Here is a 27,006-nt window from a genome sequence, read left to right on the forward strand (position 1 = left end):
TGCTACCAACACCTTTTAAAGAGGCATCAAAAACTAGGATTTACAAAACTGTATATTCAGTCAAATTTCGTGTACATGAACAATGTATTTCACTTAGAAAAGGTATAAAAAGTTTCTGGCTTCAGATCTTTTCAAAATCTCCTTAACATCTTGATCTTTAAAAATTGAACATTGGGGGAATTCCCTGGCGGTCCAGTGGTGAGGACTCTGCGCTTTCACTGAAGGCCCAGGTCCGGGAACCAAGATCCCACAAGCTGCATGGCTTGGCCAAAAAAAAAAAAAAAAAAAATTGAATATTGGGGCAATCACTAAAGGGACTTGGGCAGTAATTTAATGTATTACACGTATTGTAAGAGAAGTATTTCAGAATGTTTACAGTGATTGTCAGTGGTGAATACATGGATGATTTTCATTTTCTTAGCTAAGCTTCTGTTTGTTACATAAGTTTCTATAATGAGAAAGAATGGATATCAGCACTCTTGGGGGGAGGAAATATGTAACTGCTCCAGGGGCGTTAACCCATTAATGCGAATTTACTGTGGACCAGGTGTGTATTACGTGCTCTACATGATCTTTCCCACAGACTCATGAGGCAGCCTGCAGTATCATCCTTTTTGTACACATGAAAGGGACCAAAACTTAGAGATATTAAGTATTCAGCCCAAACTCACATTGCTAAAAAAGTGGTAGAGTCACTCATCTTTCTGATTAGAACCTGTGCTCTTAGCCGCAATTGAATGAACATTCTTGCTTTCTTGCAGTTGCATAAGAGCATCACAATAAGATAATGGTCCTTTTAACAAGTGAAAGTGTAGAAGGGATAATTTGAGGGCATTCAACAAACATGTATTAAGTACCTATCTGAGCTGAGCACCAGCATAACACTGTTAATAAGACGTGGTCCAGAAAATGAAGGTGGAGGATTGAACATACATTACTTTTGCTAAAACCCCACAAAACCCCTGAAACTCCACTAAAACAACAGTAAAGGGATTTTTAAAAAAATTAATACACCCTCAAGGACAGGAAGAATGGGGGAGAAGATAATAACAACAAAATTTTGCAAATCATAAAGCCAATGAGCAGATATGGAAAGCCTTATATACTTAGCCTGCAATGAGGAAAGCCAGAAAACAACCCAATCTGTACCATAGATTCCTCAAGCATTTTGGGAACCAGCGGCAGAATCACCTTCTTTAGAAATGAGAGTGAAGGGGCTTCCCTGGTGGCACAGTGGTTAGGAATCCACCTGCCAATGCAGGGGACATGGGTTTGAGCCCTGGTCCAGGAAGATCCCACATGCCGCGGAGCAACTAAGCCCGTGCGTCACAACTACTGAGCCTGCGCTCTAGAGCCCATGAGCCACAACTGCTGAGCCTGAGAGCCTAGAGCCTGTGCTCCACAACAAGAGAAGCCGCCGCAATAAGAAGCCCACGCACCACAACGAAGAGTAGCCCCCACTCGCGGCAACTAGAGAAAGCCCGCGTGCAGCAACAAAGACCCAACGCGGCCAACAACAACAAAAAAAAGTGAGAGTGAAGATGGGGCAAAAATCATGATGGATCACTACAGACCACTAGAATGGCTGCAAGTAAAAACCTCGAAATCGAGAGTAGTAAGGACGTGGTGCAACTGGAACTCCTGCACATTGTTGGTGGGAATGTAAAATGTCACAATCACTTTGGAAAACAGGTTGACCGTATCTACTAAAGCCAAATATATGTGTAATCTATAATTCAGTGATTTCACTAGGTATAAACCCAAGTAAAATGAGTGCTTATGCCCCTCCCCCAAAAATACAAGAAAGTTCATAATCAGAATAACCAAAAACGGATAAATTACACTGTACCTATACGCTGGCATGCTGTATAGCAAAAACAAAGAAACCAAAACCACAAAACACTGCATGAAAAAACATTTAAAAATACAACATAATATTCAGCTAACAAAAGTCAAACAGAAGAATGCATACTGTATGATTCTATATAATATTCAAAAATAGGCAAAATATATTTAGAATGATAAAAGCCAGAATAGTGGTTACCACTGGGAGAGGAAGTGGCAGGGAAAAGATAAAACAGAGCCTTCTGGGGAGTTGGAAATGTCCTGTATCTTCATGTTCTTAGTGGTTACATGGATGAATATATATGTAAAAGTTGGATAATGTATTCACTTAAAATTGCATAATGTTATGTATGTTATACCTCAATTAAAAAAAAACAGGAAGATAGATTGAACGTCTGGTAAGCAGTTAAATTCCCAAATCTATCTCCACTCTGTGCCAGTAGGCAACTTCCACTCCCCAACATTGGTGAGAAACTAGAGGTTGATTCCCTAGAGACTATGAAATTGAGAGTATCTGGACTGGGACATACTGGGCAAAATCACAGGCAGGGAAACTGTGCTGAAAACAGGGGTATAGAAGCTAACCTTCAAAGATAGCCCCAAACAGTTCCCCTCCTCCCTATATGGGCTTGAAGCAGCTCCCATCAAGAGGTTGAGTCCTGTTAATTCCATTAATCTGGGCTGGGTCTCTACTGCTTCAACCTGTAGGATACAAAGAAAGTGCTGTCCTGGGACTTCCAAGCACTGGCATTAAGAAGCCCTGTCTGCCTACACTATCTCCTTCTGAGAACCTACTGCCATACTGTGAGGAAGCCCAAGCAGCTTCATGGAGAGGCCTACATGGAAGAGAGTCAGGCCCTTTGCCAACAGCTCAGCTGAGCTCCCAGCATCAGATGACCAGCCATGTGAGTGAGCCATCATGGAACTGGATCTTCCAGCTGGAGGAGCCACCCTGGCTGATGTCATATGGAACAAGCACAAACTGTCTTTGCTAAGCTTTGCTCAGACTGCAATATTGTGAGTAAATACATGACTGTTATTTTAAGCCACTAATTTTTCAGCACAGCAATTGATTGCCAAAACAAGGGGGATGAAGTAAATATGAACATTAAATGCATAAGGACTTTTCCCATCCTTCCTCCTCCATTCTGCCCCTAGAATACTGGCAACCAGACCTTCACCTTCCAGTAAGAAATGAAAGAATCCTTCTCTACAAAACAGGATTGATTGTGTTAGTTTTCTGTTGTGGCAAAATGAAGTATCTCAAAACATCAGCGTATCATGATTTTGTCATGATTCTGTCTGGGCTCAGGTGGGCATTTCTTCTGTTCCATATGTTGGTCATTGGTGTTACTCATGTGGCTGCCTTGAGTTGAGAGCTGGGCTGGGGCTGGAACGTTCAAGATGGCCTTGCTCACACATCTGGCAGCTGGTGCTGGCTGTTAGCAGGAGCATCTCAGTTCTTCTCTCTGTAGTTCACATCTTCTAGGTCTGTCTCCACAGGTTCTCTCCAGCAGGAAAGCTCGGACTGGCATACACAGGCCGGCTTTCAAGAGGCTGAAAACAGAAGGTACAGCACTTCTTGAGCCTACAGCCAGAAGACATTCAGTGTAACTCGCAGCTCATTTTACTTGTCCAAGCAAATTACAGAACCAGCCCAGATTCAAGGTAAGAGGAAATGGATTCTGTTCCTTGGTGGGAGAAGTTGTGCAGTCACAGTCCAAAAGGGTGCCCTTCGGATTCCAATCTCAGAGGAAAGACCTAACCATAATGACAGCAGGAGTTCGTCAAGGAAATAGCTCAGACATATTATGTACAGCAAAGCCTCCTCCCTCCATAAATACACACACACACACACACACACACACACACACACACAGAGCTTCCAAACATGTTAGTGTTCCACTCTTAAATGGGAGCCTTAAACCAAATCACTGGACATCTGAAGAAAACTTCTAATATGAAAGATAGAGACACAACCAAGGAGTAAAGAGCAACTTGGAGAAAGTGGATTATAAAAGGGGAAGGACATATTTTTAACCTGTCATTAATATTGAGAGAGAAGGAGGGAGAGAGAGAGAAAGATAAGAAGGAGAAGGAGAAGGCGAAGAAAGAAGAAGAAGGGGAGGAGGAGGAGGGAGGAGAGTAGAGGGAAGGAGGGAAAACATTGCATCCATGAAACAAGAATGGGATGTTCTTTAAGAAGTAATATTCAGTGAACTAATCAAAGCTCTTAGAAATTAAAAGGATCATAGTATTGATAGAAACAAAAATCTTAACAGATTGGAATACAATGTTGAATAAAAGCAGAATAAATAGAAAAAGAAGTGAAAACTGGTAAAGAAATTAGAGGAACAGTTTGGCATAACCACTTCCAACTAATAGGAGTTCAGAAAGAAAGAATAAAGAAAACAGAGGGAAGAACATTATCAAGGAAACAATCAAGAAAATTTCCCCAAACTGAAGTACTTGGATTGCTAGCGGGAAAAATCGCTCTAAAAATCCAGTCCAATGGATAAGAACAGCCCCACATAATCTTGAAATGTCATCATACTATGGACAAAATGAAGCTTCTATATGCTTTCAGAGAGGAAAAAAATGATATAAAAAGGATCAGGATTTCTCATGGCTTCAGACTTCTCAGTAGAAACATTGGAATCTGAGAGACAATGGAGAAATGCCTTCAAAATTTAGAGGGAAAATTATTTCCAACCTAGAGTTCTGTCCCTAGCTACACTATCAAGAAAGTGTAAGGGTAAACAAATGACATTTTTCTACATTTAAGACCTCAAAAAATTGCATTCCATGGCTCCTTTCTCAGATGTCTTCTAGAAGATATGTTCCTCCAATAAAGAGAGAGACATTGGATCCAAAGAACAGAGGGGAGAGAATTCCCAGGTTGATGGTAAAGAGATGGCTTAGATGACAGCTATGCACCAGGCACAGGACAACCAGTTCACGCTGGTCAGAAGGCCAAGATGAGATTTTGCAAAGATGAAACTGATAGAATGCATCTTGTGCCTGAATAGCTTAAGAGGGGAATTAATTAGACAATTGTTTGGGGACCTGAGGTTGAAATAAAAATCAGTACATAGAAAACTAAGCAGTAAAATATAATTATTAATTCTAGAGGACATGTACAGAAGAGGAAAAAAAATTACAGTATACTACCTGGCTCAAGTGTGTGTAACATTTTACGCAGTTGTTACATATGTACACGCACCTGCGTATGTGTGCTATTTTATCTAGCATTTCCAGCTCTTTGTGGTAAAAGAAGTAACGAGGTAGATGAGTACCCCACGGTGCTAGAGCCAGAAGACTTGCATTGTCCTCTAGGGGCTACAGTAGTTCAAAGTCGGGGCGGGGGTCGAAGCTTAGGCTGGAGAAGCTAGAGGAGGATTCCTGGAGAATTTTTAAGTGCTCTGGGATATCTCTGAGGTTAGTTAATATTTCCCCTAGTGATAAGCTCTCTGTAGCCAGTCATAAAATAATTGAAATATGGCATATGCTGGTCTCATAATCTCTACCACATTACAGAAAACAAATCTGCATGTGTGTGTCCTGAAAGATCTTATCTTAGCTCCATTCTTTGTCCTCCTGAGATGGTTAAATACAATGCTCACATTATTGAATTAGGACTAAAACCTAACTGTGCACAGTGCAGGATGATCAGAAGTTACAGGAATATTTGCAAGACCTGAGTGGACAGCTTGGCCAGCCGACAAAAAAGCTGCTCCAAAATGCACGGGGAGGGAGGAAATAAAACATGATGATAAAAAACAAAGAGTAAGGAAGAGTGGGTGAAATTAGAACATAGGTAAAAGTAGCAGGACATACAGGAATCCTGAGACTATCTAAACGTGAGTGATCATTAGACTCACCTGAGGAGCTTTGAAAAATACAGATTCCTGGGAACCCATATTCTATAATTTAGATTCAATAGGGTAAGTTGGACCCCCAAAACATATATTTGTAAAGGCTCCTCTACTGCATACACAACCAACCTCGCATGGAAACCTGTCCTGAATTCATGTGGAAGCACACTGACATCATCTGGAACAACCGTTTCTCCACCTGTTATTGGGGAAATTCACAAGAGGAGGTGACACCATCTTTGGATAAGTAGTCCCATGGAGGAGGTGTTGACTTGTGAGTTTCATCTGACACACTAGCGTTGAGCTTTGTAGAGAGGATGAATGAAACTCCTTTGCCCAGACTTTATTTTTTATTTTCGGTGGCTATAGAACGTATGGGAAAAGGCATCTCATTTGGACACATTCCTTTATCATTAAAAGATATTCATTAAGATATAACCGTAATGGGTGTCGTTTAAACTGTTTTTGCATCAGGTCAAGGGGAACCCAGGAAGAAGGAAAAGCATTCCGGGAGCTGTCCGTGGTGCTGAACGCGAGACCCCGCGCCAGCCTTTGACCTTCCCAGCGAGAGAGGGCTCTCGGTCCGTCCCCAAGCCCCATTTTCCTTTCTGTTCCCCTGTCCAGTTTCTTCCCTTTCCCAACAGGAGCAGTAGCAAGGGCGGCCCTTCGCATTTTTGTCCTGGGCTGCAGACAACCTTGTGCTGGCCTCCGCCACCCCCAGCCCGCCCTCTCCTCCCCGCTCGCTGGGCGGCGGCTGATGGGCGCGGCGCCCTCCCCTCCTCAGGCCCCCCTCGGCGGGGCGGGGACCTCCATCCCCACCCTCCCTGGGGCCGCCTCCCAGCGTCGTAGCGCTGGCGCCCTGAGCGCGCCGGGCGCCCCCTTCCTCCGCGCCCCCTCCCACCTCCCCCTCGGTCCCGCCCCGCCGGCAGCCCCGATCCCCGCAGCTGGCAAGAGAGAGGGTGCGAAGGAAGCCGTACAAAGGGCGCAGCGGCGGGAGAAGGGGACGCCGGGGCTCGCGAGGACGGCGGCGTCCGGCTCCGGCGGGCGCGGCGCGGGCATGGATGCCGAGTACCCTGCCTTCGAGCCCCCGCTCTGCAGCGAGCTCAAGCACCTGTGCAAGCGGCTCCAGGAGGCGTACCGGGAGCTGAAGGAGGACCTCACACCTTTCAGAGATGACCGCTACTACAGGTAGGGGCGGGCCGGACTGCGGGGCGGGCGGCGGCAGAGCCCGGCTTTGGAAAGCAGCCCCGCCCACGCCGCGCTTGGCCCGGCCCGGCCCGGCCCGCGCTCCCGGCCTGCCTGCGCTCCCGGGCCGGGCGGGGTCCTGCCCTCGGCCGCCCTCTCCTCCAGGCGGGCGCGGAGCCCCGGGGAGGGGCGGGGAGGGGGCGGCAGGTCGGCGGGGCTTGGCTGCTGCGCTCTGGCTCGAACGCCGAGGGTCAAGGACAGATCCAGGGAGCCGAGGCGAAGAGCTGTTTTCCATTCCCTGGAAAGCTGAGCCGAGGTTCTCAAATCCTGAGACAGGGACCCGCGGGGCTTCAGTCCCTGCTTTGCTCCTCCCTCTCTCTCCCTTCCCTTCCTGTCACCCCCTCCACCCTCACCCCCCATGCCTACCGCGCCGCGCTCTTCGCTCAGGCCTTGCTGAGACCTGGTTTGGGCAGACACCACTCGCCCTCGAGCGTGGGCAGCGAGGGCCTTGGCCTCTCCCCTGAGGTACTCAGGCCCCTGGGCTTCGGTGGGAACCTCTGAGGCTGGGCTGCTGCTGAGGATTGGGGGCAGATGGCCTCAGGGCTGAGCGGCACCAAGGGGAAGATGCTGGGGGAAGCCGTGTGTCAGCACCCCAAGGAGCTGTTGGTTTGGGCTTGTCTTCGTTCCTCTCTGTCTCCCTCTCCTGCAGCCAGAGGGAGAGCTGTGAGGACCTGCAGTCCCTTGCCTGCGGGCAGGGCACCCGCAGCTTCCCCGCTGCGTTTTGCTGCTCTGATGGGAAAGTGTATCCGTTGCCAATGGCTGGACTTATCTGCTGTGTTGCGGTGTGAGGAAAGGACCCTGCAGGAGTCTGGAGACTGGAGCCTAGATTGACTTTGTTACTACCTAGCTCTGTGACCCTGAGAAACTTAATTGCTAACTCTGCACTTCAAGCTTCCTCCTCAGTAAAATGGGAAGCTTGAACCAGAAGGTTTGTTTAAGGTGAGGGTTCTAGGGACGATTCACTCACCCCATGCTTAAGGATGGCAGGTGTATTGCACAGCTATCTTTGAAGTGGTGGTAGTCATTTTTGTACAATCCACCCTGGACTAAAAATCCTATGTGTATACGTACTCAGAAGAACATGTATCACGCTTATCATCAGATTTTTTTCAAAAGCCTAATGGCTTCCCTGGGGCTAATCAGCAACATATTGCTGACCAATATATTTGTCATAAAATTACTGAGCGGGAAAGCCCATCTTAAAACATGTGATCTCAAGATCATATGGAGTAGCATTTAGATGAGCCTCACAATCTATCTAATTCAGCCCCCTAGGAGACCTGACAGTACGGGTCCCTGATGTCATGGGGCTTATAGGTAATTAACAAGTGAGTACATACTGCAATGAGTGCTAGCAAGATAATAAACCAGGTGACATGATAGAGTGATGGGGTGCTACTTCAGAGAAGGTGGTCAAGGAAGGCCTTTTGAGAAGGTCATACCTGAGAGGGGAAGAATGAGTTGCCCACTAGACAATGATCTGGGGAGGAAAGTTCCAGAAGAGGAAGAGGAAGTGCAAAGCCCCTAGAGGCCATAATAACATGGTATGTTCAAGGAACAGGCAGAAGACCAGCATGTTTGGAGCACAATGGTCAGAGAGAGGCAGGGCCAAGTCACGTAGCACCTTGAAGACTAAGGGATACGGGTTTCATTAGAATTCCACAGTGAGGCCATCAGAGGGTTGAAGTGGGGAAGTGACACGAGCAGTTTGGTTGCCCGTCCTACTCAAGCATTTGAATCTTTGCTCCAGGAGCAGCTTCATTCATTGAGTTGGATCTTGAAGACCATGAATTCACTATGGATGGAAGGGAACAGTGTTGATTTCTGCCCCCTCCACCTGGCCTGAGAATAAGTTAACTGCAGAGTGCTTTACAATCTTGTGTGTCAGTCGGCAGAGCGGTTAGGCTGAATCACAAAGACTGTTTTATAGTGAGGAGGTGTTTCAGGTCACTGAACTATCTTCCACTGCTCCCTTGAATTTCTATATCCGTGGAGTGTACCTTTACAAACCTAGGTGAAATACTCTTGGGTTTCTAAGTTGGGAAGCTGGTAGTCACAGCCCCTGCGTGTGTCTAGCTGGAGGATGAACTTGCTACTATAACTTTTGCTCCTGCTCTTCTCACCATCTTCATTTCCTCATTAGTGATTTATGACTAAAAGTCGCCAGTCCATTCTTCCCTGGAAGACCAAGGATTCACTTCATGTAGCTGACAGTTTCCTCATAACAGGGCATAGAAAGGAGACAGCTGCTAATGCTCTGTTTTCAAAAGATGGTTGGCCCCTCCATTAGGTGGTCTGTCTATCTGCATCTTAGCTACATAACTTGGTATCACTGAAAAATGGCAGCCGTGTCGTCAAAGGACTCACAGTCATTTTCACAAAATGGGAGACGACAGTTGTATTGCCTGCTAGGAAAGGGGGCAATGCACGGTGTGGGTGATAAAACAGGAAGCTGGGCATCTGAAATCCCAACACTACTGAATTTCACTGAGGATTGGTTCATCAGAAAAATGAAGCAAGGATGTTGTGAGACTCAAGTGCTTTTTGAAGGTAACACTACAGATGCTTTCCAATACAGACAATGGAAAAACCAAAGCAACAGGCCTAAACAATAAGCAAGAGGATTGAGTTGTTGATCCAGCAGCTTAATGATGTCACCAAGTCCTCTCTTTTTTTACTTGGTAGCAATTGGCTGCGCTTGGCCCCTAGTAATCCTTTGGGCTATTTCTTCTCATTCATATTCATGGGGAGAACTGGCTGGCTTTCTACAGCTCTCTAAAAGAGGAGGATCAACTTGAAGCCCACAGCAAAACTCCTAGAACCTCCTCTATATCCCCACCAAATGGTACCAATGAAGACAGACATGTGTTAACAAGGACATGGAACTTTCCCGCACTGCAGACAGGGGGCAAATTAGTACAATCACCGTGGAAAATAGTTTGCAGTATCTACTAACATTGAGCATACACATGTCTTTTGGCCCAGCAACTCCTCTTAGGTATGTACCCTACAGACATGCGTACACATGTCTGTCAAAGGACATGCACTAAAATGTTCATAGCAGTGCAATTTGTAATACTCCTGAACTGGAAGGCGGCCAAATACTCATCAACAGTAGAATGGATAAATTTGGCTTGTTCCATAATGGAGTAGGATACAACAATAAAAGTAAACAACTAACAACTACACACAAGAGTGAATCTCACACACACCTAATGCAAGCAAAAGAGACCAGAAACAAAGAATACACACTGTTTGATTCCATTTATATAAAGAAGTATGAAACGGGTAAAATGACTCTACACTGTTGGAAATCAGGATAGTGGTTATCCTTGAGGGGACAGTGACTGGAAGGGGGTAGAAGAGGGTTTTCTGGTGGTGGTTCCACAGGGATACTCAGTCTGTGAACAGTTATCAAGCTGTACACATGATGTGTACTTTGCTGTGTGTGTGTTATGCTTCATTAGAAAGCTTTAAACAACACCAGCTCCTGTGTCTCACTGACTAGATCGGGCCACTTGTCCTTTCTTGAACACAAGCTGGCGAAGAGGATGGCATTAGACTTAAGAAAAGCAGAGTGCCCCAGGAGCTGAGGGGGAGCCAGCTCGCCTAAGGCATAGGTCTTCAAGGCAGGAGGGGTAAATAGCCAGACCCAACTGGGGTTCTGTTCGGAGGAAGATGTGGGGAATGGATGCTGGGTAGGCGATCAACTACGTCCATGACATACAGGATAAAGGGCTAAAGAAACATGAAGGATAATGGATGTGATCCTTTAGAGCTCGGCGCTCAGAGAATTTGTGTTTGGCCATTTTGAGGATCCATCCTTTGTTTCCTGGGTTATTACTTTATCTGTGTAAAATAGAGGAGCGAGAGCTTCCCTGGTGGCGCAGCGGTTGGGAGTCTGCCTGCCGATGCAGGGGACACGGGTTCGTGCCCCGGTCCGGGAGGATCCCACATGCCGCGGAGCAGCTGGGCCCGTGAGCCATGGCCGCTGAGCCTGCGCGTCCGGAGCCTGTGCTCCGCAACGGGAGAGGCCACAGCAGTGAGGGGCCCGCGTACCGAAAAAAAAATATATATATATATAGGAGCGAGCAAGTTGGACTTGAGTTTTCTTGACCAGTGAGGTGATGCCCCAGGGTGTCCTCACCCACGAGGCTTCTGGAAGCAACATTTCATCATGTCAGTGGATTCATCAGGGCTCTGGGACTGACCCTCAGTCCTACTGGCTTAATTTCGCCAGCACATTGAGAGAAAACCAGCTTTCAGTGAAGGCTTCACATTAACCAAGCTCTGGATTAATGTGCAGAATCAGAATGCCAGTTTAACTGGCCGATGCAGACCCATGAGAACACAGGCAATGGTGGGCATGGAGTCAGAGCCAAGGGAACTAGTCAGATCAGGGCTTCTCAATGATGGCCGCACATTGTAATCATCTGGGGGAGCTTTTAAAGATACAGAGGCCCAGGCCCCACCATCAAGGACTCTGACTTAATTGGCCTGGGCTGATTCTCAGCCGGGATGGAGAACCCATGTGCGTGAGGCGAAGGTTTATGAGCATCAGGCTGAGAGAGCCTGGCGTACCCGTCTCCTCAATGGGATGGACTTGCCATCGGACAGGAGTATTGGGAGTTGTTAGTCAAGGCTCCCTCTCCCCTACACAAACTCAGTGGCCGCTGTCAACCATTACGTTGGCTGATTCTCCCTTTACCATGCTCCTAGGCTGACCAACCTTCCTTGTTGAATTAATACCTCTGGGCAGGTTGCAGTCAGGTTTAAAGGTCTGAGAACCATTTTTCTTTCTATTTAAGGCAAACTTGCGTGTCTCCACCCTGTCCCATTGGTACTGATGTGAATGTAAATGTTTCAGTGGGCTGACTTTCTCCTTGTTTTCAGCTTCCTGGAGCAACTCTGTGACTATTGAGTATTGATGTCTCTCTCTGTTTTTGTTTCTTTTTTGATGGGAGGAAATAATAAGTGTCCCTGATGAGACTGTGTTATTAGAACCAGCTTCTCTGGGGAACTCCCCAGTGGTCCAGTGGTTAAGACTTTGTGTTTTCATGGCCAAGGGCATGGGTTCAGTCCCTGGTTGGGGAGCTAAGATCCCACAAGCCACACAGTGCATTGGCAAAAAAAAAAAAAAAAAGCTTCTCTGTCTCCATCATTTCAAAGATAGAAAAATCATTTCATTAAGCTTACATGCTTGAGAACTTAGAATTGGGTACAAATCTGGCTCAATGGCGAGGCTGGCACTGTTGTTTTCTATCTGGGACAAGATGCAGGCCCCAGGTGGGCCACGGGCCACAGACCGGAGCAAACACACGTGTGAGGGGCCGGTGGCAGACGCCAGGGCAGGTCAGCTACCCCGGGGCACCCCCCGCGTGTCTCTGTGCAGCCCCCCGACCAGCACTCCATCCCCACGACCGCTGCTCTTCCCCAGGCTCCCCCCTCCCTGCTCGAGGGTCTTCCCCCCTCAGTTATCCCCCGTCGTGCTCAGGCCTGCCTCCGTTCCACTCCGAGTCCTTCCCATCTGCTTAAACAAGCAGACTCCCCTCCGCCCGGCCTCCTTTGGAAGCAACCACGTCTTCTCCTCCAGCATATGTTGGCCTGGCTTCTGCCCCCACCCACCGTGTTTTTCTATAAATGGATTAAAGATGGTCCCAGCACGTTGGCTCCCATGTTGTTTCCTTTTTCACTTATTTCATAGAAGATGCCTAACTCCCTCCCACTGGCACCCAAATCAAATTCTCACAATTATTTTAAATATAGCCCAAAGAAGCATATTTTTAGCCATTCAGAGTCCCTGCTTTGCACACCTGTGAAACTGCACCAACATCTGCTAGCCATAGATATAGCCATTGGTATGACAAACCCTGTGGCTATAAAAAGACCCTGAGGGCTTCCCTGGTGGCGCAGTGGTTGAGAGTCCGCCTGCCGATGCAGGGGACGCGGGTTCGTGCCCCGGTCCGGGAGGATCCCACATGCCGCGGAGCGGCTGGGCCCGTGAGCCATGGCCGCTGAGCCTGCACGTCTGGAGCCTGTGCTCCGCAGCGGGAGAGGCCGCAGCAGTGAGAGGCCCGCGTACGGCAAAAAAAAAAACAAGACCCTGAACCATGGTTTCCCTTGGGAGTCGTCTGACCCCCGTCTCCCCACCCTGCTGCTGAGCGACGCCACCCGAACACACAAGCCCCCTCTCTGATCCCCTCCCCTCTGGGGGTTCCCTGCCCACTCCTCCTCTGAGGAGTGGCCCTGACCGCTGTCTGGGGGAGGAGGGTCCTCCTGCTGAGAGGGACCTCCCTGCGTTCAACCTGTCCAAGTGTCACCTGACAAAGCTTGTTGTGCAGCACTGCCACCTTGTGGTCCTGTCTCTTTCTTGATCTGCCTGGAAACCCTGGAACGCGCCACACCCGTCCTGGCGCTGCTCTTGCCCAGGTCCCTGGTGACCTCGAAGCTTCAAATCCAGTGGCCCCTTTCAGGCCCTCACTGTGTGATCCTGAAGGATTTGCCGCCTGGAGGTGGGACTGTCTTTTAGAGCTCTTTTGTCCCTCCAGGGGCTCCAGACATGCCCTTCTCTCATGTTCGCCTCTTGCACCTTGTCCTCTACATGGTCTCAAAGCTTTTTTCTTAATTTTATTTTTTATAAATTTACTTATTTATTTTTGGCTGCATTGGGTCTTCGTTGCTGCCCGTGGGCTTTCTCTAGTTGCGGCGAGCGGGGCTAACCTTTGTTGCGGTGCGCGGGCTTCTCATCGCGGTGGCTTCTCTTGTTGCGGAGCACAGGCTCTAGGCGCATGGGCTTCAGTAGTTGTGGCTCACGGGCTCTAGAGTGCAGGCTCAGTAGTTGTGGTGCACGGGCTTAGTTGCTGTGGCATGTGGGATCTTCCCGAACCAGGGCTCAAACCCATATCCCCTGTGTTGGCAGGCGGACTCCCAACTACTGCGCCACCAGAGAAACCCCTCAAAGCTTCTTAGGCAGAGTCTCTGTTTACTGTTTGAGCTCAGAATGGACCCTACTTTTCCCCAAGACCATGGCACTATGATTAGCAGCACTAAACGGGGCTTCCCTGGTGGCGCAGTGGCTAAGAATCCACCTGCCAATGCAGGGGACACAGGTTCAAGCCCTAATGTGGGAAGATCCCACGTGCCGTGGAGCAACTAAACCCGTGCACCACAACTACTGAGCCTGCATGCCACAACTACTGAAGCCCGTGCGCCTAGAGCCCGTGCTCCACAACAAGAGAAGCCACCACAATGAGAAGCCCGCGCACTGCAATGAAGAGTAGCCCCCGCTCGCCACAACTAGAGAAAGCCCGCGTGCAGCAGCGAAGACCCAGTGCAGCCAAAGATTAATTAATTAATTAATTAGTTTTTTAAAAAAGGAGATGATATTACCATAAGAAAGGGAATGTGGACTGGGAGGGGGAAGTAATGTCCTGGGTTGTCACAGCCCCACTTAATGCATGGCATCCAGAACCCATCCCTCTGAGCGATGGTCTGCCCTGCACAGAAATAGGAGTATCACGCCTCCCTTGATCCAGACATGGGGTTTCTATTCACATGGCCCAAGACTGCATTCACCGTTTTTTCCCCCCTTCAGCCTTTGGGCACCATTTCTAATCTTGAGTCTGTCATCGTCTCATTAGCTATTCCTCTAATCCCACAACCAGAGGATGATATATTTTGAGGCCGTATTGTTGGGTACGTATATGTTTATAATGGACATCTCTTCTTGCCCTGTTGTCCCTTTTGCTAGTCTACAATGCCCTTCTTTGTCCCTTGAACTATATATTGTCAGATATTAAAATTGCTACCCTGCTATTGTAGACTCACTATGTATCAAGCCCTGGGCTAAGAGGTTATATGTATCATCTTATATAATTTTCCCAACAACCCCGTTAGGTCTAGAAGACCAAGTAACTTGTCCAAGGTTACTTTTTATGGCCAGAATTCAAACTCAAGTCTGTATGCCCTCACAGTCCTCGTCTCTAACCACTGTGATAGACGATTTCAGATTTAAAATTACTCAGAAAAAAAGATCTATACAGCCCCCAACAGAGCACTGATTCTTAGGATGGAACGTTCAGTTGTGGTCAGCTTGGGTATGCTGGGGGAGTAGGGGGACTGGGGTGTGGAATTAGAACTGCTGGGTGCTGATAGAAAGTCCAATCCAGTGGTCAGAGGGCAGGCTCTATGGAGCATGGGAGAGACCACAGGCTGACGACCAGGAAAAGGTTGGGTTTGGAGGCCCCGTGGTGTGTCTGGCAGCAGGAAAGGCATGAGGCCTGCGTCCCTGATGGTTCCCACCCTCCTGGGCTGAGTCTCAAAGAAAGGACTCCAGTCTTCATAGAAGAGAGGGCTGACATGAACAAAGCCTGTATTATCTTCTTTCATTCTTCCAACTAGGACGTACCCAGGGGCCTTGTTCAGTGCAGATTCTGATTCAGGCTCTGGGCTGAGATTCTGCATTTCCAACAAGCTCTCAGGTGATGCCAATGCTGCCTGTCTGTGGACCACATTTTGAGTTGCAAAGCTTTTGACATTTCTACCTCCATTTACAAAGGCCTGGAGCTACTAGAAGGTTTCCAAGTCAGGGTCTCAAGCAAAGAGAATAAAACAAAATTCCAGTTATTAGAGCTGGATCCAAAGGTGGGAAAGAAAAAGGAATAAAGTAGAAGCCCCATTCTGAGAACTTGGTCTGAAAAAAAAATGTATGAGGAGGCTTATTAGGGCAACCCAGGGTCAGTATAACAGCAAAGGCAGCATGAAGCTGAATTCTTAGGTGCTGGGTTAGGTCAGGGGCTCTCAAACTTTAATGTGTATAAGAGCTACCATGGAACTTGTTTAATAAATGAGGATTCCTAGGTCCTACCCCCCAGGGATTCTGAATTAGTAAAGACATGTGTCCTAGGAATCTGCATTTTAACAGATGCCCCGATGCCTGATGGTACTGAGTCACAGGCTTTCCAAAACCCTCCCATTTAAACTGGGAGCAGGCTCGTGTTCTACCTTAGCTCTTTCTTCTCACTCTGCCCTTCTCCTACGGTTGGATCACTTCTACTTACCCCTTAAGGCCGAACTCAGGTGCAATCTCCTTCCTAAAGCCTCTCATTATGACTCTTACGCTGCAGGCTGACACGGTCTCAAGTCCATCTTGGTTGTATAAGCTGGGTTTCACCTGGCCCCTGGGCTGGTGTCTTTGAGCAGTAGACAACCTGCACCTCCTTTCATTGTGGCCCTAGTCTCTCCCTACCCCATTGCCCGGTCCAGTCTGGGCAGTTCCCGCTTCTTATACTCTTCCAGCATTCTGTAACAGCTCATACCCACCATATTGGGATCACCTCTCATCATCTACCTCTCCCAGGGCCTTGCAAACGCCATGAAGGCAGGACCACATCTTACCCATCTCTATGTTTTGAGCACCTGATACAAAGTCCATCTCATAATAGGTGCTCAACTGATAACTGCTGCATGAAAAACATGAATGAGCAAACAGAAGAGGTTCCACTAATTACAAGCAGCCATATTTTGCCCTAGTTTTTTTTTTTTTTTTTGCGGTATGTGGGCCTCTCACTGTTGTGGCCTCTCCCGCTGCGGAGCACAGACTCCGGATGCGCAGGCTCAGCGGCCATGGCTCACGGGCCCAGCCGCTCCGCGGCATGCGGGATCTTCCCAGACCAGGGCATGAACCCGTGTCCCCTGCATCGGCAGGCGGACTCTCAACCACTGTGCCACCAGGGAAGCCCTGCCCTAGTTTTTAAAGGTAGAAATGATTAACTGAAGAGTCCCATGTGAGCTCCCAGTAAAACTGAGAAGAACCTGCTGGGCATTGGTTGCCCTAGAGCAACCACTCAATATAACATAGGAAATTAACTAAAAATGTATAGTGGAAAATTATTAAACTACATTAGAAAATATTTAGTTAATGCAGTCAAGGAGCCTGATTCCTCCGGCTCCATTTTTCTTTCTCAAGATTGCTTTGGCTATTCGGGGTCTTTTGTGTCTCCATGCAAATTTTAAGAATTTTTGTTCTAGTTCTGTGAAAAATGCCACTGGTAATTTGATAGGGGTTGCATTGAATCTGTAGATTGCCTTGGGTAGTATAGTCAGTCATTTTGACAATATTGATTCTTCCAATCCAAGAGCATGGTATATCTCTCCATCTGTTTGTGTCATCTTCGATTTCTTCCATCAATGTCTTATCGTTTTCAGAGTACAGGTGTTTTGCCTTCTTAGAATGGTTTATTCCTAGGTATTTTATTCTTTTTTTGTGTGTGTGTGGTATGTGGGCCTCTCACTGTTGTGGCCTCTCCCGTTGCAGAGCACAGGCTCCGGACGCGCAGGCTCAATGGCCATGGCTCATGGGCCCAGCCGCTCTGCGGCATGTGGTATCTTCCTGGACTGGGGCACGAACCTGTGTCCCCTGCATCGGCAGGCGGACTCTCAACCACTGCGCCACCAGGGAAGCCCTATTTTATTAGTTTTTGATTCAATAATAAGTGGGATTTTTTTAAAATTTCTCTTTCTCAAGGTTTATTCTTTATATGGAGCCACTATTTACTTAGTTTGTTAGTTATTTATTAAAATATTTATTTATTTATTTGGCTACGCCAGGTCTTAGTTGTGGCATGTGGGATCTCTAGTTGCAGCGTGCGGGATCTTTAGTTGCAGCATGCGGGCTCTTTTAGTTGCGGCATGTGGGCTCTTAGTTGCAGCATAAGGGATCTAGTTCCCTGACCAGGGATCGAACCCAGGCCCCCTGCATCGGGAGCATGGAGTCTTAAGCACTGGCCACCAGGGAAGTCCCTGGAACTTCTATTTAGAATATATGAAGAAATCCTACACCATCACCACCACCACGACATGGCAGAATATCCAAAAATGGGCAAAACATCAGAACAGAGAGTGTACGGATTAGGAAACCCAAAAGGCATGTGAAGAAATGCTCCAACTCTGGAAACAGGGAAATGCCAATTAAAACATTAAAACTAAGAGATGGGTCGGGAAGTTCGTCTGGTAAACACTGCACTGATGCTCTGCTTTTAAGCATCACCAGGATCCTGGCTGACACCTGATGCATGAAGGCCCTGGGGCTGTGTCCCAGCGAGGGGATCCTGACACAGCTGCACCAACCCGTCTCTCCCTAGCCAGCCCTGGGCAATGTCTCCCACTGTCATATCACTGCCATTTTGTCCCTCACCCTTAGGCTCTGCGCCTTGGTTATGGCTTTCCAAACTCATAAGGGTACCTTCTTAGCTGCAGGGCTAAGCACCCTTTTCTTTAATACTGGAAAAATGATTCCTTTCTACAGAGTACAGGTTTCCATCAGGTGCTTTGAGTACAACCCCAGGAGGCCTGAGAGAGGGGCAGCTTGCTGGGTGGTGTGCAGCCTTATCCCTGTGCTGTGTGTGCACCCTGTTCCTTACTTCTCACTTTCTTAGCTGGCACTTCTCTGCTGAACATTTGTCTACTGTGTCCCCATCACTGAGGCATGCTGAGGTATAATTAGGCCCAGGCTTGAAACACACTCCCCAGGGGAGTGGTCGCCTCCTTGGACCCACAATACCCACCAGTCCCATTTCATGGTGCTTTGTTCATTCATCACTTGGTGTGTCCAGGTGGCACAACTCTGTGCTTAAGGGAAGTCCGAAATGCCTTGAACGGGCTGCTTGTATTTGTACTGCATCTAGAATTCAACAACGGAGGTGCTGTGTGCTTATCAGAGCTCTTCCTGGTGGTTCACCCCAGCTTCACTATTTGTATGTGTATCTTAACGTGAGCTGAGCTATGGCCCACGCAACAAGGTTGTTCTGTGCTTTTTTCTTTAATGCCACATCTTGCTCTGAACCAAGAAGAAAAGAGGAAGATACTCATTTCCTAGGGAGAAGAGCGGGTGTAAGCACCCCAGCTGTTCTCTGGGGCCCCAGTCTTTCTTTGGCTGCCGTGATGACTCAGCTCTTACAGCAGAAAGAGCATCATTTGCCAGATGAGAACAGGCCTCCAAGCTGGGCAGGACATCCAAAGCGTGAAGCATGCCTTGTGCCTGAAAGATGAAAGCTGGGGCTCTGGATTAGTTTCCAGGGCCACCGTGACAAAATACCACAAACTAGGGGGCTTAAACAACAGACATTTATGGTCTCACAGTTCTGGAGGCCAGAATTCTGATATCAAGATGCCGGCAGGTTTGTTTCATCTGAGGGCTGGGAGGGAGAACCCGTTCCAGGCCTTTCTCCTAGATTCTGGTGGCCCTGCATGTCCCTTGGCTCATAGATGGCTGTCTGTCTTCACATCGTCTTCCTTCTCTTCATGTCTGTCTCGCATCCAAATTTCCCTTCATTATAAGGACACCAGCCGTGTTGGACCAGGACCAACTCTGACCTCATCTTACCTTGATCATCTGCAAAGACCCCATTTCCAGAAAAGGCCACCTTCACAGGCACTGGGGGTTAGGACTTCTGAGTCTTTTGTGAGGGGCACGATTGACAGAGGGCTGTGGATCTAGGTTCCTCTCTGCAAATACTTTCTAAACTAGCAGCGGAATGTTTGATGAACAACTGTCAGGAGGACTGAATCCTGACTTGGATCCATTGCTGCCATCTTGGCATCAGGTCTGTGCATCTTGTGGAATCATCTCAGATTCCTCCCAGCTCTAAAACCAAGACAGCTGTGGGTCTGAAGGGGGTGGCCCAGTGACAGTCTCCCCAGCAGAGGTGTCTACAGTCTTCTCTGTGTCACCCGAACTGCCTGAGGTTTATCAGTTTCAGGCTGGGAAAGGGTGTGTGTGTGTGTGTGTGTGTGTGTGTGTGTGTGTGTGTGTGTGTGTGTGTGTGTGGTATGTGTACGTGTGTGCGCTGGGGCAGAGGAGGGTGTGGGATGTGGGCAGAGGACACAGCTCTGGCCCAGGCCTCTAGTATGGGAGGAACCCAGCCTGCCCAGGAGCTGTTGGGTTAGAGGTAGGGAGACCAAACTGTCCTGGCTTTAGCCCTGAAAGTCCAATATCCTAGGAAACCCCTCAGTCCCAGGAAAATCGAGCCAGCTCGTCACCCTAGAAGTGAGAGTCGGCCTGCAAGTGACCAGTCTGCCAGGAGAGACTCCAGGTCGAGCCAGAGAAGGCAGGGCCCCAGGCTCTGTAGATGCGCTGTCCACTGGGAGTCCCGTGTGCGTGAGCTGGGCTGTCACGGCCGGGGTCGGCAGCAGAGGTGACTGGGGCGCACACACGCTTGTGCCTCCCCACTCTGGAATGCTCCTCCCTCCTTCTTCCAGCACGCTCATTCTCTTTCCCTAGTCCTGTCCCTGCCCTGCATTCAATAAGGACAGTCCCGTGGCCTTTGGGCCATGGTTCTCAAGGGAGAATCCCCACAAGGCAAAACCCCTCAAGGCCCTTTCTTTAATAGCAACTAGTTTGTAGCACTTCCTTCCCTATCCTGAAATGAAATCTCTTGTTAATACCTTACCTGCTCCCATAACTTAAGAAAACATAACTAATTGGAATCTAAACAGCAATGAAAGAAATGTGTGAACGGTCTGCCTTTCACCTGAGGGTGCTCTTCTCTCTGGCACGTCTCTTAAGGGAAACGCACCAGGAGGCGGGATTTTCGGAAGCCACAGCTTTAGGCTCGGGGTTCCCTGGGCGGGACTGCAGGGCACTGCCACGCCCACTTGGACTTTTCCATACCAGCGTTCCTTCTACATCCCTCTCCCTCAACTTCTCCATATCGACTTGAGCTGTGTGGCTTAGGCCGCACCTAGGAAGTCAGGATAAATCCCCTTGTTCTGTATATTCAAAGGCAAAGCAGAGGATTTCTGTAGGCCAGTGACCCCCGACCTGCATCTGGATGGCCCCATGCATGCCTGGGACTGCTCACTCAGCATTTACCCTACCTTGCAATCGTGGCCCTTATTTGAGCAGCTTGGTTTGGTGTGTAGGACGTGGCTTGGGTGGTGGGTGGTTCCCTGCTGGAAGCCTGGCTTTCTGGGGGTGAGCCAGGCCCCCCAAGTGTGCTGTGCCCAGAATGGGGGGAACGTGGGCGAGTGAGGCATTGCCCGCCCGCTCTGTCTCCTAGGGAATGACGGGACCAAAGCAAACCTGGAAACAATGCTGCTGCAACCCGGGACCGCTGTGCACTTTCAGTTCTTCTTAATTCACCCACGTGGCTGGGAGAGCGCCCATTAACTGTATTTGTTTGTGGGGCAGTGCAGCTAACAAAGTCATGTTGAAATCTAACCATCAAGTCCCTGAGGACCTGAAAATGGGATTATGTTTCTACGTGAAGATGATTACAGCCTCCCCTGGTTGATCTGTCCAGCGTGATGACGGCAGTGTTTCTGAGGTGTAACCCCATGCTCTTGAGTGAAGAGAGCCCTCGAGTTCAGATTCAGGCCAACAACGATTACTTAAAAGTCAACTTGGAAAGGACAAGCATGCCTATGGCCCAGGGGTGAATGATCCAGGAGCTCCAGACCGGGCATTCTCCCAACAGTGGGCCATCTTCAGCTTGTTCAGGGTGACATGCAAACTCAACTACCGTTCCTTTTGCTGAAATAAGAATGATATCCTGGCTGCAGTTCTCCTTGTTGAGAGCAATGTCAGGGACACTGAGAGGCATGAATTGTCACTTTATAGAGATATGGTACTGTAGCGTTTAATATTATTGGTTACAAGTATTAATTTCAGCCAAAAGGAAGGAATTTATTACAAAGATACAGAGAGAATTTACAAAACCAAAGAGCAAAAATGAAACTGGATCTCAAGAAGGAGCTGAAACTGATTCAGCGTAGATCCATCTTTTTAATCTGTCTTCCCAATGCCCCAAACCCCTGGTTATCAAATTTGCTGTACATTGGAATCCTTTAGAGAGCCTTAAAAATGACTGATGCCTGGGCACTAGGACTTTTTAAAGCTCCCCCAAGTGATTTTGACTTCAGCAAATTTTGAGGCCCATTGTCCTAAACTACTTTGCTTCTCTGTCCTTTTGTCTCAGCTGCCTGGGAGCCCCCAGTCTTTGGTCAATACCCATATCTCTTCTCTGTGCTTACATTGCTCAGTTGCAGGAGGAAACCGCTACTGGGCAGGCATTAAGGGAAGTCACCAATAATATGAGATCACGGGGGACTGCCCTGGCGGTCCAGTGGTTAAGACTCCGCACTTCCACTGCAGGGGGCACGGGTTCAATCCCTGGTCGGGGAACTAAGATTCCGCCTGCATCTTGGAGTGGCAAAAAAAAAAAAAAAAAAAAAAAATGAGGTCGTGGGCCTTAGCTGGGGCCTCAACAAAGCCCCCCAATCCTGCTAGGTTTTCGCAGGCTGCTCATTTCCCCAATATCTGCAACAGCGCAGCCTTCGCCACCTCTTCGTACTGGATCCCGTTGACAGGTCCCCAGATCTGCCGGGCCCTGCCCAATATCCACCCATCCCCCCCCACTGTGGCCCCGTACCTCGCTTCCTCACCTGAGCCATCCTGTGAATGCTCACGTGGTTCCCAGCCCTATGCCTCCTCCACCACACAGACTAGGGAGCCCTGGGAGCTGACTGGCAGGGAGGCTGGTTCATCCCACACTGACTGGACTGGTGCCCACAGGCCCTGGCTCCCCGGTGGCCACTTGCGGGGGCCCAGAACATAACCCGGGTGTGTAGGTCAGACTCTGACCCGTGGGAGACAGATGGCAGGACAGAGCCAACAGATTCCTTCCCGACATGGTAGTTTCTGTCCGCCTTTCCGGAGCTACCCTGGTGGTGTCTGTCTGTCCCTCTCGAGCTATCCTGGACGACCGAGCCACCAGCTGTGCTGGTCGGGAAGCTGTGGGCAGCTCGCGCTTCCCTGAATTTACCCTCCCGTGTCCCTGCTGCTCTTCATCCTCTCCCCTCCCTGTTTCCCAGAGACTGAACCTGCTCCCACAAAGTTAACATGGAAACTTTGGCCTCAGCGTCTGTTTTTGAGGGATCCAAGCTAAGACGTTCTTTAAACCTTAAGATAATTGCCCAGTCATTCAGAAAAAAATACGGGCCGGAAGTAGGGTGACCAACTGTCCTGGGTTGCCTGGGACTCAGGGGTCCCCAGACAGGCGACTTTCAGTACTAAACCCGGGAAAGTCTCAGGAAAACCAGGACCAGCAATTTGTTCAAGCCGGAAGACATCTGCCTCCAAGGGATACATTCACTGCCCTGTAACCCCCTTCCCTTTCCTTCCATGGGAAGGTGCACCCCATTCTCTAAACTATTAGAAAACACACTGGTGTATTACCAGTCGTCTCACGCATCCAGTGGGGTCATTTGTTCAGTACATGTGTTGGTTTTCTTTCTGTACCAGGCTGGGTGCCAGGCCCTGGAAAGCTGAGGACAAATAAAGGTCAGCAGAGTGAAGTCACAGGAGATGGTGGTGGGATGGCACTGCTCAGAGGTCGAGAATAAAAGACACGTTTCACTTTAACAAATTGGGACTGATACTTAAAACTCTCAAACTACCAAAGGCAGAGAAGGGTGTGGTATACGGACACTAATTCCTGGTGAATAGGAGCACCTGGGGGCCCTGAGTAAGGGCTGTGCTGAGCTGTGTGTGAGACAGCAGGGCTGGGCACCCGCAGACTCACTAGTTTTCATTATTGCAAGTACCAACAGGTACCGAGGCAAAAGAGCGTGTTTGTTTTAATGGTTGCTTAGAGGATAGAATGAGATAATATAAATGTAAACTCTTTGGCACAGTCGGAAACTGAAAAGTGACTCCAAAAGTTCTGTGCATAGTTATCTTACCTTTGGAGATGAAGAAAAGAGATGAGGCAAACATGTTCGTTTGTGGACTTCAAGACTGTGGTAGCGAGTCTCCAAAGCTGGTACCCCAAAGAGCCCCTCCTCCCGGGATTCATGCTCTTTTGTTGTCCTTTGCTCTTGGATCTGGGCTGGCTCTGGCTTTCTTTTTACCAATAGAATGCGGTGGTAGAGATGCTGAATGACACCTGAGGGTAGATCATTGCAGCCCTGCAGCTTCTGCTTACGTGTCTTAGAGCATCTGTCCCAGGAGAAACCAGCTACTGTGTGTGAAGTCCGACTTGTCTGAGATTGTGAGGAAGCCCAAACTAGCCGTGTGGAGAAGCCACATGGAGGGAAGACTGGCCAGCCCCCAGCTTTCCAGCCATCCCAGCTGAAGCACCAGACATGCCTCCGCCAGAGTGGAGACGCCATTCTGGATGTCCCACACAGTTGAGCCTTCACGTGACTGCAGCCCCAGATGTCATCTGACTGCATTCTCGAGAGAGACCCCCAGCAAGAACTGCCCAGCCGAGCTCAGTCAACACACAGACCATGAGAGATAACCAACTGCTGTTTCAAGCTGTCTACAATGGCTCCCACTGACCCCCACGTCCTGGTATTCACACCCTTGCATGATCCCCACCCCTTGAGTGTGGGGCGGACCTGTGATCTGCTTCCAAAGGAAAGGACGGAGCAAAAGGGAGGGGATCTGGCTTGTGAGATTAGGTGACAAAGGACTGACTTCCATGGAGCTCTCACTCTTTCTGGTCCTCCTCACATGCTCACTCAGAGGAAGCAAAGCTACCGTGTTGTACGCTGCCTCACGTGGCAAGGAACTGTGTGTGACCTCCAGATGCTGCCAGCAACCACAATGTGAGCCTGGAGGCAGATCCTTCCCCAGTTGAGCCTTGAGGAAACTTCAGCCCTGGCTGACACCTTGACTGCAGCCTGTGAGTGAGCCTGAGCCGAAGGACCCAGTTAAGCCGCACCCAGATTCCCGACCCCCAGAAACTGAGAGATAATACGTGCTGTTTCAAGCCACAAAGTCCTGGGGTAATCTGTTATGTGGCAATAGATAACTACAACAGTTACTACATGTCTGGGCAGTTTGTCATGCAACAATAAATAATGGGAACAAGTACAATGATAAGAAAGCAAAAGCAATAGCCTTATATTGTCAGTAAGTGCTGGGCAGAACTTCTGTGATCCTGGCGTTACTGAACTGATGAGCAAGGGAAAGCAGTTGAACCAATAAGAGTTAGACCCTTGCTTCTTTTTTTTTTGCCATTTATTTATGTTTTGAATTTTATTTTGTTTATTTTTTTATACAGCAGGTTCTCATTAGTTATCCATTTTATACATATTAGTGTATATATGTAAATCCCAATCTCCCAATTCACCCCTCCACCACCCCCCCACACGGCCCCGCCACTTTCCCCCCTTGGTGTCCATACATTTGTTCTCCACATCTGTGTCTCAATTTCTGCCCTGCAAACCGGTTCATCTGTACCATTTTTCTAGGTTCCACATATATGTGTTAATCTACAATATTTGTTTTTCTCTTTCTGACTTACTTCACTCGGAATGACAGTCTCTAGATTCATCCACAGCTCTACAAATGACCCAGTTTCGTACCTTTTTATGGCTGAGTAGTATTTCATTGTATATAGGTACTACATCTTCTTTATCCATTTGTCAGTCGATGGGCATTTAGGTTGCTTCCATGACGTGGCTATTGTAAATAGTCCTGCAATGAACGTTGGGGTGCATGACTCTTTTTGAATTATGGTTTTCTCTGGGTATATGCCCAGTAGTGGGATTGCTATAGACTCTTGCTTCTAATGATCAGTTCTCAGGAGCAGATAAGACAATGAGAAGTAAGTTCCCACGTGTGATGCAACAAGTGGGCTGGGAAGGCACGAGCCCTCCTTCAAATGATGGGGGTGTGGTGGTCCTGGGAAGGCAGCGTGGGGAGAGAACTGAGCCGCTCACGGAAGTACCTCTGCTTATCGCAGGGAAGATGAGTCAGCAGCACATGACTGTCCAGGAGCTGTCAAAACCACAGGCCAAGAGATGTTGCTAACATGAACTGTCATCACCTGTCATCATGCTTAAGGGAAAGTCAAGACTGAGATTTTCCTGCCTTGGAAGAAAGAGTAGGCAATTAGAGTTGTTGACACTGAATTCTTCCATATTCACTGTACTATGTACATCAGTTTTTCTTTTCAAGAAATCTTCCACTTAGGAGGGTTATGGAACAAATGTTTGTATCCCCTCAAAGTCCATATGTTGAAGTTGTAACCCCCAGCGTGGCTGTATTAGGAGCAAGGAAGTAATTACGGTTCAGTGAGATCATAAGTGTGGGCCCTGATCTGATAGGGTTATGCCCTTGTGAGAAGAGACAGGAGAGAGCTCGTGCTCTTTCTCTTCCCTCCAGCACACACCAGGGCAAGGCCAGGTGAGGACGCAGCAGGAGGGTGGCTGTCTGCAAGCCAGGAAGAGAGCCCTCACCAGAAACTAAATTGGCCAGAACCTGGATCTTGGACTTTTAGCCTGTAGAACTGTGAGGAAATGGACTTCTATTGCGTAAGCCACTCGCTCTGCATTTTGTTGTGGCAGCCCCAGGTAAGACAGTAGGCTGGGGGAACTGGAATAAGCTGTTTCTGTTTCTTAACTCAGTGCTCAGCTGGAGCATGAGTCCTCAGTGTTAGCCATTACTGATTATTATTAATAAGATAGGCAAGGATATCACAAGAGTGTATCTACAAAATGCTAGACGAATGTCAGTTGCTGAATTGGGAAGTGAGTTCACGTCTCTTGGAACAGACAGCTGATTTCCTGGGGTATCACAGCATTTGCAGATGGGCCTCTTGAGTTGTTGTGGTCAACTCTGAAAAACAGCTGTGAGTGGAAGTCAGCAAGCTGCAGACTGGTGGGCTTGACTTTGGTCCTGTTCTAGAAGGAAATTATTTAAAAGGATGGTTTGTTGGCCCTTAGAAAATGAAGTGAACATTAGGTATAAGCAGTGTTTTTCTAAGAATACGTGGTGTCAGGCCAATCTTATTTCTAACATCTTGATCCTTTTTGAAGCAAGGCAGGGTTTCAAATACATATATCCTCATTTACCCATGGGTCAAATTTCCCAATTAAATGAAATTACTGGGGAATACTGTGGACATAGCATAACTGGATTTTAGAAGGTTTTAAAATAAGAACAGAGTTGATATATGTGGGCTGAGTGTCTCTGTGGTTAGGGACTACAGATGGTGGTCCATTAGCATCTGAGTGTCTCTGTGGTTAGAGA

The 27,006-nt window shown here is 48.3% G+C and overlaps 1 protein-coding gene across 2 annotated transcripts in view; it reads left to right on the forward strand.

Moving 5' to 3' along the window:
• Positions 1-6,777: 6,777 nt before the first annotated feature.
• TMEM181 (transmembrane protein 181) overlaps positions 6,778-27,006 on the forward strand; it is a gene marked incomplete at both ends in the record, with an annotated part of 70,075 nt that continues 49,846 nt past the window's right edge. For both annotated transcript variants that reach the window (XM_079716908.1, XM_079716909.1), the window contains one exon: positions 6,778-6,908. In XM_079716908.1, coding sequence (XP_079573034.1) covers positions 6,778-6,908 — 131 coding nt within the window. The remainder of the gene's footprint in view (positions 6,909-27,006) is intronic.

The sequence above is a fragment of the Hyperoodon ampullatus genome (assembly GCF_949752795.1).
Source record: "Hyperoodon ampullatus genome assembly, chromosome: 12".
Classification (NCBI taxonomy): domain Eukaryota; kingdom Metazoa; phylum Chordata; class Mammalia; order Artiodactyla; family Ziphiidae; genus Hyperoodon; species Hyperoodon ampullatus.